This window comes from Hippocampus zosterae, chromosome 20 (assembly GCF_025434085.1).
Source record: "Hippocampus zosterae strain Florida chromosome 20, ASM2543408v3, whole genome shotgun sequence".
Classification (NCBI taxonomy): Eukaryota; Metazoa; Chordata; class Actinopteri; order Syngnathiformes; family Syngnathidae; genus Hippocampus; species Hippocampus zosterae.
The window spans coordinates 7484753-7503349 of NC_067470.1; the positions used below are offsets into that span (position 1 = coordinate 7484753).

At 45.0% G+C, this 18597-nt stretch overlaps 1 protein-coding gene across 6 annotated transcripts in view; it reads right to left on the reverse strand.

Annotated features, from left to right (window-relative positions):
- Window positions 1–208: 208 nt before the first annotated feature.
- The window catches only part of myo3a (myosin IIIA), a 30484-nt gene continuing 12095 nt past the window's right edge, over window positions 209–18597 (reverse strand). For 3 of the 6 annotated variants that reach the window (XM_052054792.1, XM_052054791.1, XM_052054793.1), the window contains 30 exons: window positions 16256–16321; window positions 16016–16171; window positions 15260–15301; window positions 14635–14725; window positions 13544–13660; window positions 13273–13377; window positions 13098–13181; window positions 12754–12956; window positions 12553–12651; window positions 12093–12207; window positions 11418–11544; window positions 10691–10901; window positions 10474–10621; window positions 9332–9485; window positions 9168–9256; window positions 8608–8737; window positions 7979–8061; window positions 7788–7829; window positions 7230–7307; window positions 6704–6909; window positions 6515–6626; window positions 5971–6133; window positions 5815–5895; window positions 5614–5737; window positions 4554–5553; window positions 4240–4384; window positions 2091–2182; window positions 1824–1864; window positions 985–1203; window positions 209–353 (listed from right to left, as the gene is read on the reverse strand). In XM_052054792.1, the coding sequence (XP_051910752.1) occupies window positions 227–353; window positions 985–1203; window positions 1824–1864; window positions 2091–2182; window positions 4240–4384; window positions 4554–5553; window positions 5614–5737; window positions 5815–5895; window positions 5971–6133; window positions 6515–6626; window positions 6704–6909; window positions 7230–7307; window positions 7788–7829; window positions 7979–8061; window positions 8608–8737; window positions 9168–9256; window positions 9332–9485; window positions 10474–10621; window positions 10691–10901; window positions 11418–11544; window positions 12093–12207; window positions 12553–12651; window positions 12754–12956; window positions 13098–13181; window positions 13273–13377; window positions 13544–13660; window positions 14635–14725; window positions 15260–15301; window positions 16016–16171; window positions 16256–16321 (4450 nt within the window). In that variant the 3' untranslated portion in view covers window positions 209–226. Of the gene's footprint in view, window positions 354–984; window positions 1204–1823; window positions 1865–2090; window positions 2183–4239; window positions 4385–4553; window positions 5554–5613; window positions 5738–5814; window positions 5896–5970; window positions 6134–6514; window positions 6627–6703; window positions 6910–7229; window positions 7308–7787; window positions 7830–7978; window positions 8062–8607; window positions 8738–9167; window positions 9257–9331; window positions 9486–10473; window positions 10622–10690; window positions 10902–11417; window positions 11545–12092; window positions 12208–12552; window positions 12652–12753; window positions 12957–13097; window positions 13182–13272; window positions 13378–13543; window positions 13661–14634; window positions 14726–15259; window positions 15302–16015; window positions 16172–16255; window positions 16322–16475; window positions 16580–18597 lie in introns of those variants that run through there. The other 3 variants (XM_052054796.1, XM_052054795.1, XM_052054794.1) reach the window with 3 other exon arrangements.

Genomic DNA, 18597 nt, shown 5'->3' on the forward strand with positions numbered 1-18597 from the left:
ACTGAAAAAAGAAGAAAAATACAAAATGAAAATAAAGAGACTAAATTGCAAGGCTTTTATTTACAGGCTCTTTTTAAAGTAAAGCTTATTTGTTATTCACAGATGTGGTCATCTTGTCTAAAAAGCTCTCATAGGTCAGTTTTGTTTTAGTGCAAATTTATGATAAGAAACAATTTCTTGTCATTGTCACCATTGTTTTGATTTAAAAAAAAAAAAAAAAAAAAGTTCAGTCCTTTGCTCGGTACTGTCTGATGAGTCTTCGTCTCTGCGAGGTCTTCCTCAGCAGGTGCCTGAAGTCATAGGGGTTGTCGTCGGTGCGACTGCTGGCAGACAGCATTCTGGCCACGGAGCGACTGTGGACGACGCAAAAAATATATATATACTGTATACACATTGCACACTTGCAGCATGGAGGAGAAACGGTTTTAAAAAAAAGAAGCAAACCCTTCACAGACGTGAGGAAAGCTGCGGGCGTCCTCGCTACGACGAATCTCCCGTAATTAGCTTGGCTTTAAATCTCCACCTAAACGCTCGCAGCCAAACGACGGCACGGAACGCGGTGCGGCATCTGCGCTCTCATTTGAGAGCGCGGCCTCGGGGTTGTTGTTTCTTTTTAAGTCGATTCCCTGGATAAACAAGTTAATTTGTTTCAAGTGTTTTTTTTTTTTTAATGAGAGAAAATGTGTATGGGCAGAAGCTACGAGTGATGAAATGTTTTTTTTTCTCCAAACGCTTTGTTACGGTGATTACCAAACTTTACAGGGCTCAGTATAATAGTGACCCACCAACCCTCTTTGCAGTATTGCTGATTTTGAAGCAATCATTTTTTAAAAATGCGCTCATACCACTTTAGAGTAGCACCCCTTTGATGTAGTACCACGGAGTGCCACAATATGTCAGGCAGCACACAGCTTTCATGGAAAAGCATTGAATTGTTTTGTCCATCACTAAACGCTACTGGCATAGATAGATGAACAAAGACACCTTTTGTTTTTGGCAGGTTTGGCCTCTGGCTTGGATTCTTCTGGCTGTCTGGTCTCGGCAGGTTCTGGCTTGGTCTCCACGGGGTGTCTCTGGTCCTCGGAAACCATGCGCTGGAGACTGCTTTCGGACGACATTTCTTCGGAAGCAATGGCCGGCATAGACTTGCTGGTGGGCAAAGCCTGGTAGTAGTGCTGGTCCACATCCACAAGCTTACCCGGACTACGAGGACGGACGAGCAAGAGTCAATGCCAAAAAGTTTGTGTTGATGTTCAGTTCGTACGTAAGTGATCTGCACGATAATAATTGTGCTGGCTGTAGAGAAAGATTCCCAAATATCTTTCTGGAGTCCCACAGGGCTGTGTTTTAAGTCCCCTCATACCCACTATTCGCCCACATTCCTTTTTATAAAACATACACCGAGGTTTCAGAGGCGATGAGATTCATCGGTTTGATTTATTTTGGGCACGCACACACGACATGACCATCTATTGACTCCTCCCCCTTCAGTCAAAGTCTCTTGATGGCCTCTCTTCCTTCCTAATGGCGCGTGTAAAATGTTCCCATCCATCGCATGATTACGAACCTTGAGCCCTTTTCGTGTTCACTCGGTTGTATAATGTGAACCTGTGCTCACAATGTCCCTTCTCTCAGCACCTTCCATGTCCTGCAAAGGCGGCCAGCCACATTTTATATTTCGTATCATAAAACGTCACTGAACATGTCCGGCGTGTGGACGCCACACAAGATGACGCTCGTAAAAACTGGACACGGCGTGTCGTTAAGTCCGCCATGAGGCGTCACTGCGCGTCGGCGGTTAAGAGGATGTTAAATGCACTTACTCCTCTTTCCTCGGCTTGCGTTTGTCATCCTGGACGGAGCGCTGCGGGGAAGAGCGAACACGTCGGCCATCATCATTCTTCAGTGTAAACATGCTCTCTCGGCACAGTTAGTTCAATGTAAACCTTTTTTCAGTTCGCACCATAAAGCTACCCGAAGTTGAGGAAATGCCACGGTGCTCAGCCACACCGCGAAAAGGATGAAAGGAATGAGCCTCTGTTTTTAGCCCCAACATTTTTTAATATGAGAATATCTTTCAGGCCACTCACGTGGATCAACGTGTAGTAGGTGGAGTCCTCGGGAGTGTTGAGGGTTTTTGGCTGCAGGGTCCGGCGGGGGGGCCGCGACAGTCTCTTGTCGGCTGAAAGAGTGGGAAACGACGACGTTTGACGAGAAGCCATCATACAGTTACAGGGAGAAAACGCTCATCCATGAATATACACAACTTTGTGTAACGTTCTCGTGTGGAAAGCTGCGAGGCTAGCGTGCTAACCAGTCGTCCCACCGCGCCGCACTTTGAGGCAAAGTTGATTAATTCCGGCCGAGCGGCTCACCGCACAGTTGACCCGGCAGCGACCGTTGTCCCATTGAGCTGACCTCCATCCGCACGGGCAGTTTAACCTCAGGCCTTGCCAACGCTTTGAATTTTCCAATAGTAGCCCTCTATACCATACTGTTACTTTCAGACATTTCAGAACTTTAGCCACCGGCAAGGTTTTGGAGCATCTGGAGAACCATTTCACGATGATTGATCATTTTTGTCGGCCGTTAACACTCTTGCAAATACATCACACGTTGACCTTCCCACGCTACTTCTTATTAATCACGTTCGCACGAGACCGAACAGGTGAATAAAAAACTAGCCAGAGCAAGAAGAGCAAGCGTAAAGTTTACAATATCATTGAAAAGGTCATTTGGTATTGGCGCAAACAATTCTACACTTCCGCCAATTAATTCCCCGTTGCAATTGTCACACAACGCGATTAAGCTTTGACGACCTTTCCCGTGAGGAGCATTGCAACCGACGTGTTTATTGCGCAATGATGATGATGGAGTTGATGATTACGGGCATGAATATGAACTTGGGGAAATAAAGCGCGTTTACAGGAGACCTGGGGCCATGTGTTCCGCGCAGGAAAAGTCAGTAAAGGGCAACTAGATGTGATGACGTAATACGTTAAAAAGCAGTCGAATTTTTCGCGTGTTGCTGGATGCTTTGTTTGTATGCGTTGCTGGTCCGTGTGTATTAAAATAGCATTTGTATTATTGCTGTAAACTGAAGCCCATCTATGTTTTGCATAATGTGCTGTTAGCATTAAGCTAGCATACTTTGGTCAGAGAAAATATGGCGTTTGTCGGTGTTTAATTATAATTACATGGTGTTAAATTATTTTTTGTTGTATGCTCTGTTGTGTTTTTGCTTTATGTGTTTTACGGTAGCACTTTGAGTCCATATGCTAATCTCCATGAGCTTGTCAATGCTTTTCCGCAGTATATGTTAGCATTAAACTAGCTAACTTTCATTTGATGAAATTATATGGTTTGGTTGTATTTGTTGGTATTTAAATATACAATGTTAAATTGTCTTTTGTTGTACAAGTTGTGTTTGAATAGCACAGCTTGAGAAAGTGAATATTAATGTCCGTGTGATTGCCAGCTGATGATTCATCCAAAAAAAAAAAAAAAACTTATCCTGAAATATCGCGGCATGAACAAATCTAATTGAAATGTGAAAAACATTCCCAAACACGTCAGCCCTCCATGATTATTTCCCATTATAATTTGAAAAGAGAGTGACAGATGAGCCAACGGCATCATTAGCGTCCCGTGAGCATCCACGGTGAACTTTGCGTTTGCCGCCTGTCGCCGCTCACCTTCCCAAAAAGTAATTACTTATTTTTGATGACACGTCGGATAGAGAAGTGCTTCCTGCCTGGCCACTTGACTTTCAACGGCTACCCGATCTAATCAAGCCTCGTGGGAACGGCCGCGCAGATAGCATCGTGTTCCTTGCCGCAAAAGGCGGAAATAAAAGCTCACGCTCGCGGAGTCAAAATATCCTCGACTGTTCCTGGATTGTGGGCGCAACCGAAATATTTGCAAATCAAATCCCGACATCTCCGCAGGAAACAACTCGGACGCATCTCACTGAATGATGGATGAGCTTGAAAGGGGGGGGGGGGGTATATGTGCTGTTTGGACAAATGAAAGGCTGAAAATAAGAGTTGTCCAATATTTAAAAAATCAGTTCAATTTATGACTTTTTAGGCCCTTTCGAAGGCCGCTTTGATCATATGTAAGACTTTACAATAAAAGAATGACCAGAACATCGGAATAACATCTTATTCTATTTTACACAAGATACCTGTGACATCATTCTTGAAGATTAAACACAATACAAATGTGTCAATCTCTTACGTGATTTGTGCATCGGGGAAGCAAAGCCATTGATTGGTTTCTCCTTGACAAACATGCCGTTCCTCTCCGGGTTTGATTGATGGGCCTGGATAATGTCCGTCAATTTCTGCTGCAGGGCCACAAATTTGTGAGAAGTCTTTGCGATCTGCGGAGGATGTAGAGCAGTTGTGTGAGTGAGCTGGGGAATGAACGGTGGGGACAACTCACATGCACCGTATCAGGTTAAATAATCAAGAATAATCGTACTCACATCAACATAGTTCGCTATTTGATACCTTGGGAAAACAAGCATCAAATGTGTGTTTGTAAGTGACCTGTTTGGAGAAGGTCTCCAGCTGCTGGGCTTCCTCCTGTGCCACCTGCTTGCTGGCCTTCGTCTTCTTGCGCTGCTTATGGCCTCGGAAGTGACTTTGGATCCTTAACGCGGCCTCTTCCTCCCGCCATTTCTCAGCGTCACATTCCAACAGAACATCAGAGGCATCCAGAGCATCCAGGGTTAATTCGAGCTCCACATCGTCGGGGGATAAAGGTTTCTCGGTCGCCTCTTCTCCATCCAGGACCACAAGGTTCTCAAAGGATTCTGGCACCACTATGAGCTCTTCTGTCCTACTCTCGGTGGTCTTCCCTTCCTTTTCAAGTCGTTTGCGTTCTTGGTGGACCCTGAAGTTACTCTGAAGGACCGTGGCAGCCTTGGTCTCTTCCGGGTCTGCGCTGTCCTGCTCCACGGCATGTTCGTCGGAAGTTTCCTGCTCATAGCGGTTCTTTAGGTTGCTCTTGGCTTCCTCCTGAAGCCCCTTCCTCTCCTCGTGGCTGCTGAAATTACTCTGGAGAACCGTGGCAGCTTCGGACTCCTCCTGCGGGATCGAGGAGTCTCTGTTCTCTTCGGGCGGGGCTTCTTCCCCGGATCCAACCACCAGCTCATCCGCCACTTCGATGTTGTCTTCATCGTCCGGCACCTGCGTGTGATCGCTGTCTCCGTTCTCCTCCGCTTCATATGTATCTTCGTCCTCCTCCTCGGGGCTCTTGGCACCTCGCGCTTCTTCTTGGCCACATTCAGCTTCCGGCAGTGACACGGGTGGCAGCTGCAGCTCGGATCCGGCCATGGTCTTCTTTCTCTCCTTAAACTTCTTCCTCTCCTTGTAGCCTCGGAAGTTGGTCTGCAGGACCACGGCAGCCTTGGCTTCCTCGTCTTCAGTTCGGGTTTCGGCACTTGAAGGTGGACAAATGTCCTCGGCGATGCTCTGGTCCGGTTCAGTCGGCTTCTCCTGATCGGCGTTCGGAGCGTTCTCTCCTTTCACCTTCTCCAAGGCTTCTCTGAAAACGAGAGGGCCAACTTAATATTGTGGATTAAGGAGCATAGTTTGCCTCTCCTACCGTTTCCTTTTGAAATTCTTCCTCTCCCTGTGGCCTCTGTAGTGCGCCTGAATCTTGCTTGCCGCTCTATGCTTCTCCTCCACCAATTCCTTGAACTTCTTCTTGGCAAGATACCCCCTGCAGACTGACAACAGCGACGCCAACAGGTGTCATTCGAAAACAAACCGCACTTTCTTCCATCCCAGTCCGAGCGGCTCTCACCAGTTTGAAACCGGACGACAAAGGCTTCCAGCTTCTTCTTGTCGTCGGAGATCCTCTTCCGCACTTGATAGCCTCTGTAAGCTGGGCATGGAAGCAAAAAAAATGTCGCAGTTCGGTGCTAGCGGGGTTGCGCTCAACGTGGCATGGCTGACTCACCGGCCTGCAGCACCAGAGCGCCGCGCTGTCGCTCCTTCAGCAGCCTGCGGTAGCGTCTGGAGCCTAGCCAGCCTCGCACGGAGGCTTGGAGCAGCACGATGCGCTGCGTGGCCTGCTGCACCATCAGATTCAGATGCTCCACGTGGTAGTACTTGAGGAAAACCTGGACGAACCAAATTCGCTGAAAGTAAACCTGTGTTCAGTCCTTCCAGTCGAAGCCGCGACAGGTGGAAATGTGTGATTTACATGACCAACATTTTCAATCAAACCATATAATTTCTTCTTCAAAAAAGAAATATATATATATAGCTTTATGCTAACATATAATGTGGAATCCCATAGACTGCCTAACACAAATTAGCATAGATGTCACAATAATTGTATTGGTCATAGGTGGGAACGGCATTTCTTGAATAGATGAAAAATAACATGAGACGAAACAACAATAAAAACAGAATAGAAGAAATTTAAAGTCACGATCTGATTTGAATGCACATCATCTTATCCACATAAATCAAATAACGCAAGGGTGATTTCTTCCCACCTTTGTCTTGCCCATGGCCCAGTTCTCCAGCTCGGCTTTTTCCAGAATGGTCGCGCATGTCTCCGGAGTCACCGCGGGCTCCTCGTCAGCATGGAACGCCACAATGTGATACCTGGAACAACCAATCGTCAGCGGTTTGAACGAAAACGAGCACAAAAACCTGTCTGAAAAATCGACGTCAATGAAAACCTCTTGAGGAAATTAGCAAAGGGGACGCGATGAGAATAGCCCTGCCGCCGGATCTTGGCCGTCTCCAGGATTCCCGTGTAGCGCAGCTGGACCAGAACCTTCTCCCGGTCAAACTTGTTGGGTTGCCTGTCATTGTTGGGTTTGATGCAGCGCACAAAGTGGGGCTGCCCCGCCACCATTTTGGACAGCAGATCCATTAGGGAGTACTAGTAGGAGCACAAGGGCTTAATATTTGACGCGGTTCGTTTTTGTATAATATTCTTAGTACAGTACCACTTAAAAAATCTTTTTACAGTCAGTGAAGGGTTTTCTTCACTTCATCAAATCAAAATTGGGCCACTCATTGGCTCCATTTCACTTTCAGGAACGACTGCACCCTTTGTCTAAAAATGTCTCGTGTCGAGAATGAACAAACATTTTGAAAAAGACGTTATTCAACATGAACATAGTTTTCATGGGTTTGAATTGCTCAAAGTGGCCAAATAATGGCAAAAGGTTACCATTTGATGTCAACAATATCTCTTACTCGGAAGTAGGACGCCACCGTCTGGGTTCTCATGTTGGTGGTTTCTCGAGGATGGTAGGGTGTGTCTGTGTCAAACGGCTAGACAAAAAAAAAAAAAAAAAAAGGTCAAAAACGACCACATGTACAGTTGTCCCTTATGCATTTTTATACCTTCCAGGTGAATGTGTAAAAAAAAATAATAATAAATCGGCATTTTATAATGATAATAGGAATGCATCATTGGACTGTGTCAGCAAGAGGCGCATCGAAAAAACTTTTTTAAAATTTATTATTTTTTTTGGTCAGCCGTCAGCTCTAAATCTCAGCTGCAAAACAGATGCCCAAAATGCAGAAACCAAACAACAAAGGAGCCGATTTGCTTTTCGGAAATCGAAAGTGAACTAACATGCAAGCTAAACATGACATTGAGCTCGATGAGTGTACATTGATTGCTCTTTAATGACAAAGAATGTTAAGTCCTGGGCGCAATTTGGAAGCATGTAGCAAGAAAGAGACTCGACTGGAGCAGAGGCAAGGGTTATAAATAGAAAGGAAAAACAAGTGAAATATAATGGTTACCTCGATGAAAGCAAAGGAACTGTACAAGGTAAGCACTCCCATCTTTACCACAGACACGCAGCAAAAGAAGGGGAAGAAACAAATGAGAGGGTTTCACCTTTAGTTTGGAAAATAAAAGCTAATGGCTGAGAAGTAAAAAACAAAAATAGCCTTTGTGGAAAGAAACGTGCAGAGGTGAGTGTGCAGAGTACCTTGGCGAAGGTGAGGGTGCGAGTGGGGGTGCGGGGGGTGAGGAGCGTGTTGATGGCTTTGCCTTTCGTGTGGGCAAGGTTGCCTGAGGGGGGAAAAAAAGGGTGATTTTGGACACATGTCTCAAACCATTTTTTATGATCACGATATGGTTCGTCATACAATTTTTTAAGCGATTATCTTTATTGGGTTTTTTGGCCTTTGAGTGCAGTACCATGTTGTGCCACAACATGCCGGGCAGCACTGAGCTCCACAGGAAGAGATGCAGCAGAATTATCGCATCACATGCTAGCATTAGGCTAGCGGACGTTTTGGTTGAATTTTGCTCTTCTTACACACGGCATTTGTATGTGTTGATGTTCTATGTGTATGAAAGTAGCAGCTGCTTGAAAGTTTATAATCACTCTACTAACATCTATGCTCATTTATATTAGCCCGGCTGATTTATTTATTTTTTTAAATTAGGTTTTCCTATATTGAAGACTTTAATGGCGATAAACATAATGGCTGATAGGAAAGTAGTAACTGGTCATACATGTCAGCGTCCATTTTGGGGGTATATTTAGGATTAAAACAAAATTCTAAACAAATTTGTTGGTGAGGAATAGCAACCAGGGTTGACGGTACTCACCTGTTTTGGTGAGGGGATGGGTGACAAGTTTACGAACAAGCTCATTCTCCGAGGACCTCAGCAGAAGGACGATGTCCGCCGACAACATGTCTCGATTTTTGGACAGGAATCCCGCGGCGTTGTAGATCACCTGAGAGTTTCAATCATAGTTGTCAAAGTCCGGGGAGCCAGGTGAGGCCCGCCACAGCGTTGCTATGACCCGTTAAAGCAAATTATGTGCATCTACTTTTTTTCTTGCTAAAATCTGGATCGTAAAATAGTCTTCACTCCTGATGATTGGGGATGAATAATCATTTAATCATGTGGAGCACCACACGGCACCAGGCTAGGTCCCCATTTGTTCGTTTCAATATTTACAGACATTTCCCTAAAACTAACACGAAAAAGACACTGCTGCTATATTTTATTGGCTAATGTTTTCTTTTCGAATCACTGGATGAAAAAAGTATTTCACTAACTCAAATCCTCTTAACCCATTCACTCCCAAAGACGTTTTTATACGTCTTTTCAGACTTGGTCCAGAATTGGCTGGTACTGAATGAGTTAAGGAGAGAAGATACCTTTCCAGCGTAGTGATTAATACCAAATCCCAGGTCGATCCTCTTTGGCCTCCAAAAGCTTTTGGTCTTCAGGTTATCTTGAAATTTCTCTAAAATATCACACAGTCATGGTTACAACATGACGAGAAACTGAGAAGTTTCCAAAGATGTGAGAAGAAACCCACCGACGAGCGTCTGATCGGTGGCCTGTGGGAAGCGACTCTCCTCGTCCAAGAGGGACAGCATGCCCATTGGCTTCTGCAGGAACAGGTCCAGCAGTGGCCGGTTGTCCTCGTACTCAATCATGCGAGCGTCCACGTCCTCATTCAGGTACTCATCCTGCACACAAGCTACAGTTAGGAAGTGGGGAATTTAGTGGTCCAAATTCAAGTCTTCTCCCTATTTGCGGCAGGACTTGTTACCCAAAATGGGAATGGATTTACCGTAGAACCACAAAATGCACATCAAATCTGCTTCAATCACGATAAAGGTCAAAATGTTTGACGCAGCACAGCTTGTACACATGAGCAATGCATTTAAAATGAACCTGGGAACAACTCCCGTCTGCTCAAGTGTATATGGTGGCAGTATAGGACAAATGTATGTCTGGGCCTGGTGCCAACAAGAACTCCCAAGAGTCGATTTTAAATCTAATGCTGAGAAGTGTCCACCCCCCCCCCCACCCCCTTCCTAATTGAGCCTCGTTTAGGCTGATTTATGACTGCTCTCCATGGGTGAGAGCAAATAATTTAACATTAACAAACCATTCTCTGCACCCCCCTGGGGACGCAACCCCCCACCCGCCCTCACCCCTCCAAGAGGATCGCTTAAAGGAAGAAAAGTGAATCCCACTCTGCTGTGAATGAAGGTGACGGCTTTGGATGGACGATGCAACTCTAACACAGCAGTACGACCAGATTTGAACCTCATGACCTCTCAACTGAATTTACAGTACATGCATATTTTCTTTAGGTGAAAATTTTAAAAATTATTACTGCAGCTTATTGAGTCATGAAACATTTGGTGTATTATATATGTCTGGATTACACTGTCTCTTTGGCATTGAAGAGTGAAATCATAATTCAGAGCTTTTTTTTTTACTTTCTGTATATTTATTTTAGAACTATAACTTTTTATCAAGTACAACAATGTGGAGTGCTATTTATCCTTATTAAAAAAGACGGTACATTTTTTTTGTTGGTGTTTTCTATGTCGCTGAAACGCATTAATGACATTTCCATTCCTTTCAATGGGCTGAGACGATTTGGAATTGCTTGTTCGCATTTAGAAGAAAGACAGTATGCACCTCGTTATGGATGGAAGTTACCTGCTCCCAGGCGAAGATGTGCTGGTTGAAATAAAACTGAATCTGCTCATTAGCAATGTTGATGCAGAGCTGCTCGAAGGAGTTCCTCTTGAAGTTCTCGAAGCCGAAAATGTCCAGGATGCCGATGTTCAAGCCCTTGTCGTCCTCTCTGGAGGATGAAGCCCAGTCAGTGGATGATGTCAGGTCAAACCGCACCGCGGGTGCGTAGCGCCCTCACCCGAGTTGGCCGTCGGGCCGGAGCAGCGAGTTGATGCGATTGACGATCCAGTTGAAGAGGCGGCCGTACAGAGCTTTGCTCATGGCGTCCCTCACCTCTGTCGCCTTCTCCACCGTGTTGGGCCGCACGATGGTCTCGCCCCGGGCCACCACGCAGTGGGAGGTCAAGGCTTCTTGGAGCTCATCGGAGCGGATGCACAGCAAGGATGCCACTGAGGTGAGAGGAGGGGAGTGGGGGAAAAAAACAGTCAATAACTGCACCCATGCATCCACCCACAAAGAGCAAAAATATCAAATTGTGAAGATGACAAAATATGTATGTATGTATAAGTAGTGCCTCTACTCCAGACGAGAAAAAAAAATTAATGAGAGAAATAGCACTCTGCAGCATTGTACTTTACAAAAACATACAGTCATAACATACTGTATATACAAAGAAGTTAAGAGTTCAACACTTTGTGCATTATTATTCATCAATGGGCGTTGTGGTGTTCCTTCTGGTGTACATGTGCCGGCCACTCAGGGGGCCGTATAATGCATACATCAAAGACCAAGACCAAGAAGGCAGTCACATCGACTCAGTAATGAGCATTCATGGAGGGTTTTTCTTCTCGCAGAGGATAAAGAATGTACGCAATGGAGTATTATGAAATTATGTTCACACGAGGTTCTTCTTGGCCCACAACTTAGGCGTGCATGGGAAACGAACAGTAGAGTACTTCTCTCACCGTTTTCCAGGATGGACATGTTGGCGATGTTGCTCTTGTCGGTCTGGTGCTCCGAAAACACTGCAGAGAACTCGATGTCGCCCGCGTTGAGGATGGCCGTCAGGGTGCTGTACACGCTGCCCAGCTCCTGCAAATGCAAATTTCATTTGAAACGAGCACTGGGAAAAGAATAGACGACTTGTAAACTCGAACAGTGGTTCTCAAACTTAGGTCCCCCTGAACTCCAGGGGATCTGAGGAGCTTCATTTGGACAAAAGTAGGGCTTCAGTGCTATCCTGTAACATCAACTGGCGTCTCTAAAAATTTGGAGGGGGTGTCGATTACAGGCAAGTGTTGGTCCCCATTTCCCATTCACTGTAACTGGGGGGTAAGAAATGCTTTATTTAAAAAAATATGACAAAGGTTTTGCTTGAAAATGGCCAACTTTTTGACTCCTATCGCATTGAATTTCTCTCCTGTCACCAGAAAGGCTTCTCCTCGAGTGCAGCTTGCATTGACAAGAATAAGTGCTATTGACGGCCAGATCCCACAGGGCATCATCGCTTCATTAGCCAGCACAGCGATGATGAAGAGACTCTGCGGTTTGTCCTTTTTGAGGTGCCTCGTCGCACGGAGTGGGGGTAGGGACTCGGCCGACGATTGGCATCAAGGTGATGTGGGCGAGCAGTGCTTTACCTCCAGGGAAAATCCGATGACTTTGAAACACTGCTCCACGGCGTCAAACTGCTCCTTGAGGCGGGCATTGCTCACAATGTCGGGCCCCAGTTTAACATGCTCGTTACACAGATACCTGCGCGTCACACGGGAAGCACGAGAGGGTTGGATTGGGAAATCACAATGAGCTGCGTGCTATCAATTTGCGTCCGCCTCCATTTTTTTTTTTTTTTTTTTTGCATGCTTACTGCAAATGTCATGAAGCATCCCAAGGCGGGAGGTTTTGATTCCGCGGCTCTTTACATGTACAGGCTCTACCAAAGCCAGCATAATATTTTACTTTCTTGGTTACTGGATTGAATAATACAATTTTGGGGAAAAAATGGTTTGAATCGAAACTCAACACTTGTTTTTTTTCCCCTCATAATTTTTTGTGCTGTTAGAGGAAGCAAGAGTGTTTGCTCGTGTGCATTCGAGCTACTTTGGCGTTTTGCTTTCAGACAGCTTGTAGTGGGCCAGCTTCTTCCTGTCGGCCAGGCCAGCGTAGATGTAGTAGAAGATGTGGAAGTTCTTCTCCCCCCTGTGGAAACATACAAGCGCCATAAATTTCGACAGACATCCATCCAATTATTCTTCATATAATAATACGAATAACAATAATGTATGAACAGGTGATATTTACACAGCCTGATGGATCACCCTGGACTTCTCCAGGAGATACTCGGATATCTTGGCGCCCACCACCGTGCCTCCAGCGGTGAACTTCATTTCCAGGTACTTGCCGAAGCGACTGGAGTTGTCGTTGATGGCCGTGCAGGCGTTTCCAAAAGCTTCCACCAGGCTGTTAACCAGCAGGATCTTCTCCTGGAGGGACTGGTTGTTGGCCTGCGAGATACAACACGGTGATGGCAAACTTCTTACTCAATTAATTTCACCACAGAGGGAGCGGGGGGTTGAGGGGGGGCATGGCGGTATGAAGTACAAGAGTACTGAATGTCGAGTACTTTTGCTAGCTCCATTTCTGACCTTGCCCAAGACGGTGAGCTGCTGCACGAGCAGGTGAGCGCTTTCCGTTTTCCCCGCTCCGCTCTCGCCGCTGATCACGATGCACTGCATGCGGGTGGATGGGGCGGGTTAGTAACGGTCCCCTCAGTTCAAACGACAAACGTTCAAAAAGAAGGCAGAATAAATGAAGCGTCACCTGATCGGAATTGTATGACACCATGGATTGGTAGGCGATGTCGGCCACGGCAAAGATGTGCGGCGGGTTGGCCGTCCGCTTTGCACCCACGTATATTTTACTGTACTATCCCGGACACAAATGGGGAAACTTTGATCAAGTGATGAAAAACAAGGGCCACTACTATATTTCAAAAACATCTGCAGTTGATAATTTGAAAGAGACAAATGTGATTGAGGATATTTTCATCGAGAATATGGGCGCATGAAAAGCCACTTGGCCCGGAACGAACCTGAGGAGCGTAAATGTGCATCTTGTGGAAAGGGTTGACGGCGATGAGGATGTCGCCCACGTAGGTGTAGATCTGATCCCTGCCGTAGCGCTCCTGCAGCTGCTCGCTCACAGAATCCTGCCAAAAAAAAAAAAAAAAAGGGAAATACTTAACTTTTGATCACATCCTGCTTCAAGTCAAGGCTAGAGTCAAAACGTCAGTATCTGCCCACGCCTTCTTCAATTTAACTTTGGAGCTTTCTTAACATTCATTGAGCAATTGAGCAACAGTATATAATCATTTAGGAAGGCACGTTGAAAGATTTGCTTGCCACAAATATTAATTTCTGATTTCAAATTCTAACTATTGATATTTTTATATACTGTCCATACAAAAAGTAGCAAAAATAAATCATTATTCTGTGCATTTTACTGTGAAAGTGTTTCTAATGTTTGACAATTTTTTAAAAAATAAAAAATGCGTAGTGAAGAACCACAATAATGTGCATCAACAAATAGAGCCACTTAAAGATAGAAAAAATAACTTGAAATGTCCACATGGATGAGTGAATTGATTAAACAAGAAAAGATCTCGCAAATAAACCGACACAAGGTGACAAAAAATAAATAAAAATCAAGATAATTAGGCCTTAAAACTATGTAAAAATATTCAGACGCTTTCATTTAAAAAAAAATAAAAATAAATTCTCAAACAAGACTACTATTAATCCTGCATGATGTTACTCAAGGGTCTTCACCAAGTGTGGGCTCTCTGCAATACATTGTCCTCCATTCCACAACAATAACACTAACGACGATGACAACGCCATGGCGTCCCGCAGCGCAGCCTCTCGCAGTGAAGGATGGCGGCAATATCCGCCGGCCCATAGAACCAGGGGCAGCAGCATTCGCCGTCATGATGAATGGCCCGAGTTTCAAGGACGACGCTTGGAATATTGACATTGTTTACGCCGAAAGTTACACTCGGCACCGACAATCTTTACAGATGCAAACGAGATCTCATGCGTCACGGTGACAGGGAAACGATCGCAATCGCGCTCGTTGTAAAACGACTTGAGGCTTGCTCTGCTCAAGATTCTTTTTTGTCACTACCTCGTCCAGAACTTCCAAAGCGGCGAGATCGTCGCCCTCATCTCGGTCCGTCTTCATGTTGCTTCCTTTTTTGGTGTGGATGCGTTCACGCCTGCAATAGGAGCCAAAATTGCAATAAAATAAATTCAAATGAATAATAAAATTACTCTGAGAAATATACAAAGAAATGTACACGCAAAAGCAGCTTACATTTTGCATTCGCTACGTTAAATAATATTTTTGGAATGGGCTCCGAATACAGTTCCACATTTTTCATTTTTCTTTTCGTTGGACAAGACTGAAGAAATGACACATGCCGCAATGTACAGATTCTACAGTGTTCATTTATTGTCCCCTAAAAGTAAAGCATTGCTGGGAACTTGTTGCCAGCAAAGATCGAAAAGCCACTCCAGGTTATAGAGACGATACAAAAAGCTGAGGGACGTAGAAAAGCAGACGTCTGTATGAGTCAGACCACCAATAATGACGCGACGGCACAAAAATAAACTAGCTAAAACGAGGTCAAGCTTCTCGTCTCACTAGTGCAGCATCTGCGGTTTCTACGTCCGTGGGACATCAAGGTTTCTATCGGGGAGTGCGTGCGACGCATTATGAGGGCCACATCAACAGTAGGAGTTTTGTTTACCTGTCATTACTGTCTCTGCTTCTGTCGGTTTTTCCGTGATGGCTTAAAATGACAGCAATGGGATCAACAATTGGGGCAAAAACGTCAGCATTTGAATACTAAGTCGAATAAAACTAATTACATTTCACGGACAGGTACATCAATTAGAATATCACAGAAATTTTTCTCCCCAGTAATTCAGTTCCTGAAACTCATAAATTACAGTATATAGATGAATGAAATATGTATATAGGTACGTTCAACGGTAACAATAAAAAAAAAATCCTTTATTCTGTCTTGCAATATTCTAATTTCTTGAGGCCAATCATAAATTATAAATCCATGATGTATATCAAAGTGTTGTTTTTTTTCTTTCCCATATAATTTATTTCGATGGACAGTACCTTCACATTGTGCAATGTTTGGATTGTGTTGGTGTACCTAATATTCTGGCCAGTGAGTTCCAGTGTTTTTCACCGATGTACACATTTGTTTTTTTGCGTCGAAAATCTCTGCTTTGTTTGATCGCGCTCAGGTCAAAGCCCTGTTTAATATAAAAGTATTGCTTTGACGCCATATTTATCTCTGTTGAAAAGAGTAATAGCGCTTCATTTCTTTAGGCCATAGCCCTGTCTAACAGTTGAAAGTGGAGTTTCTGACGCCCTCTTGTGTTGTCTACAGGCAATTCTAATTATTCGCAGACTTCAGCGGTAGCAACAGGAGCACTGTATGGGCTGTGTGTGTGTGTGTGTGTACATCGTGAATCGTGGACATTACCTGGTCTTCTCAATGACCCCTATTTGCTGGTTGAGATCGATAAGTTCAATGAGTTGTTTCTGAAGCATTTTCTCCTTGCCAACAGTCTGTCTAATGAAGACATGCTGGAGGAGGTCCGCCACGTTCGGGCGCAGCTCGAAGTCCTTGATGAGACACCTAAGCGATGAACGGCATGTGGAAAACTAGTGCCTGAGATGACGCTTCGGGTGACCGTCGGGAGGACGTAGCGCGCTCACTCACTTGCAGATGAAGTCGTTAAAGTCGCATGACCACAACTCTGGCTGCTGAAGGGTGGGTGGAGGGTTTCTGTCAAAAGAAATGATAAGTCATCATGTTAAACGGTGAAACTGTACCACCACGTATAGTGCAGTAAATCCTGAGCATAACATTTGTGATTTTTTTTTTTTATTCGCATAACATCGCATGGCATAGCATCGGCGTGGAAGACGACATTATCTACCTCCTCCACTCAGTGCTGTCACACTTGGAGAAGGCTGGGAGCACTGTGAGAATCATGTTCTTTGATTTCTCCAGTGCCTTCAACACCATCCAGCCCAATTTGCTGGGAGGCAAACTGCAGAACGCCGGAGTGGACCACCATCTCACAGCATGGATCATAGACTACCTCAAAAATCGGCCGCAGTACGTGAGATTGCAGAGCTGTGAGTCGGACCGGCTTCTCTGCAGCACTGGAGCGCCGCAGGGGACTGTTCTGGCTCCATTCCTGTTCATCCTCTACACCTCGGACTTCAGACACGTCACTCCAAACTGCCACCTTCAGAAGTTCTCCGATAACTCTGCGATTGTTGGCCTCATTACAGAAGGGGACGATCGGGAGTACAGGGGACTGACAAAGGACTTTGTGGACTGGTGCCAGCAGAATCTCCTCCAGATCAACCCTAGGAAAACTAAGGAGTTGGTTGTGGATTTCTGCAGGAAAAAGTCCTCACCAGCAACGATGAACATCCAGGGTATGGACATAGAGAGGGTGACCTCCTACAAGTACCTTGGTGTTCTTCTGAACAACAAACTGGACTGGTCTACAAACACGGACACCCTAATTAGGAAAGGACAGACCGACTCTTCCTACTCAGGAAACTGAGGTCTTTTGGGGTCCAGGGGTCACTCCTTAAGACGTTCTATAACTCGGTGGTGGCCTCGGCCATCCATTATGGCATTGTCTGCTGGTCAGGCAGCATCTCAGCCCGGGACAGAAAGAGACTGGAGCGACTGGTCAGGAAGGCCAGTTCTGTCCTGGGTTGCTCCCTTGACACTCTGGAAGAGGTGGGCAACAGAAGGATGCTAACTAAGCTAAAAGCTATGATGGCCAGTCCCTCCCACACCCTCCAGCCCGCCCTGACAGCACTTGGTACCTCCTTCAGCCAGAGACTGTTACACCCGCGCTGCAAGAAGGAGATATACCGACGCTCGTTCCTACCGACTGCTGTCAGGCTGATGAATAAAAAATAACAATCATAATAATAAAAATAATTAAATGAGGTGAAGGAAAATTGTAAATAGTACTGCGATTTATCCATTTTGTGTTCATATTGCATTTAATTGAAAGATGTTTGTTGTTTTTTTTCTCTTTCTTCTTTCTACATACATTCTTGCTGCTGGAGGCTGTAAATTTCCCCAGTGTGGGACGAATAAAGGATATCTTATCTTATCTTATCTATGCTAATTCTTTTAGCTCATCAAAGGCATTCCACATTACATGTTAGCATTTAGCTAGCGGACTTTCATTCGACGGAATGATGACAATCATTATTTGTCTTTAGTTTTATGCGTGACTTTTACAGTAAACTTGAACTGACATGTTGAAAATTATGTGATACTTTTTTAAACAAGTGTTTTTTTTCATACATTTCAATATGTTGAATTAAAAAGTGTCCGAAGAGTAACATTAAGAGTGACAAAAAAAATTGTGTGGAGAAAGGGAAGCTACTTTGCAGTAATTTCTACATAGCAACAAGGAGTGCAGGTGCCGCCATAGTGCAGGTGGGGAGCCTTTTTCACCTCGCCCGCGATGGGGATAAATTGGCCTAATGAGCGGACGCACTGCTTCTATTGAATCGCACAACATGCCCAACAAAGACGTCACAGCTCTTAAGAGTTCCCCTTTTATCTGCAGGACAAATGTGCGCCAGTGGAAGATATTTGGCAGCCTTCTTGTCTTCACAGCCGCCAATCACAATACTCCAATAATTTACTTTGCGCAGCATGCCGGGCAGAAGCACACACGCTAATGTTGCTAAAAGCTAAAAGCCATGCGCAGGGATTAGCATTACAAATTATTTTCTTGTAAATTTCCATTGCCTGATAAGAACATTTTTTTTGCTTCTTTCAAAGAAAATCGAATAGAAAGTGAATCACACAAACAGAGAGGGGGGGAAAAAAGTGCGTCAATTAAGCAGGACGAGCGTTGGTGCAGACGTGAATGCCTCAAGTGTGTCCACATTAACGCTTGATCAAATAAAACCAGAGAGGTGACGAGCTGGAGCTTGAGGGTCCAATGCAGCCGTCACAGAGACTCGGCGAAAAGCTGCGTGACAAGCGGGAGCCCCGCAGCAAGCACCTTT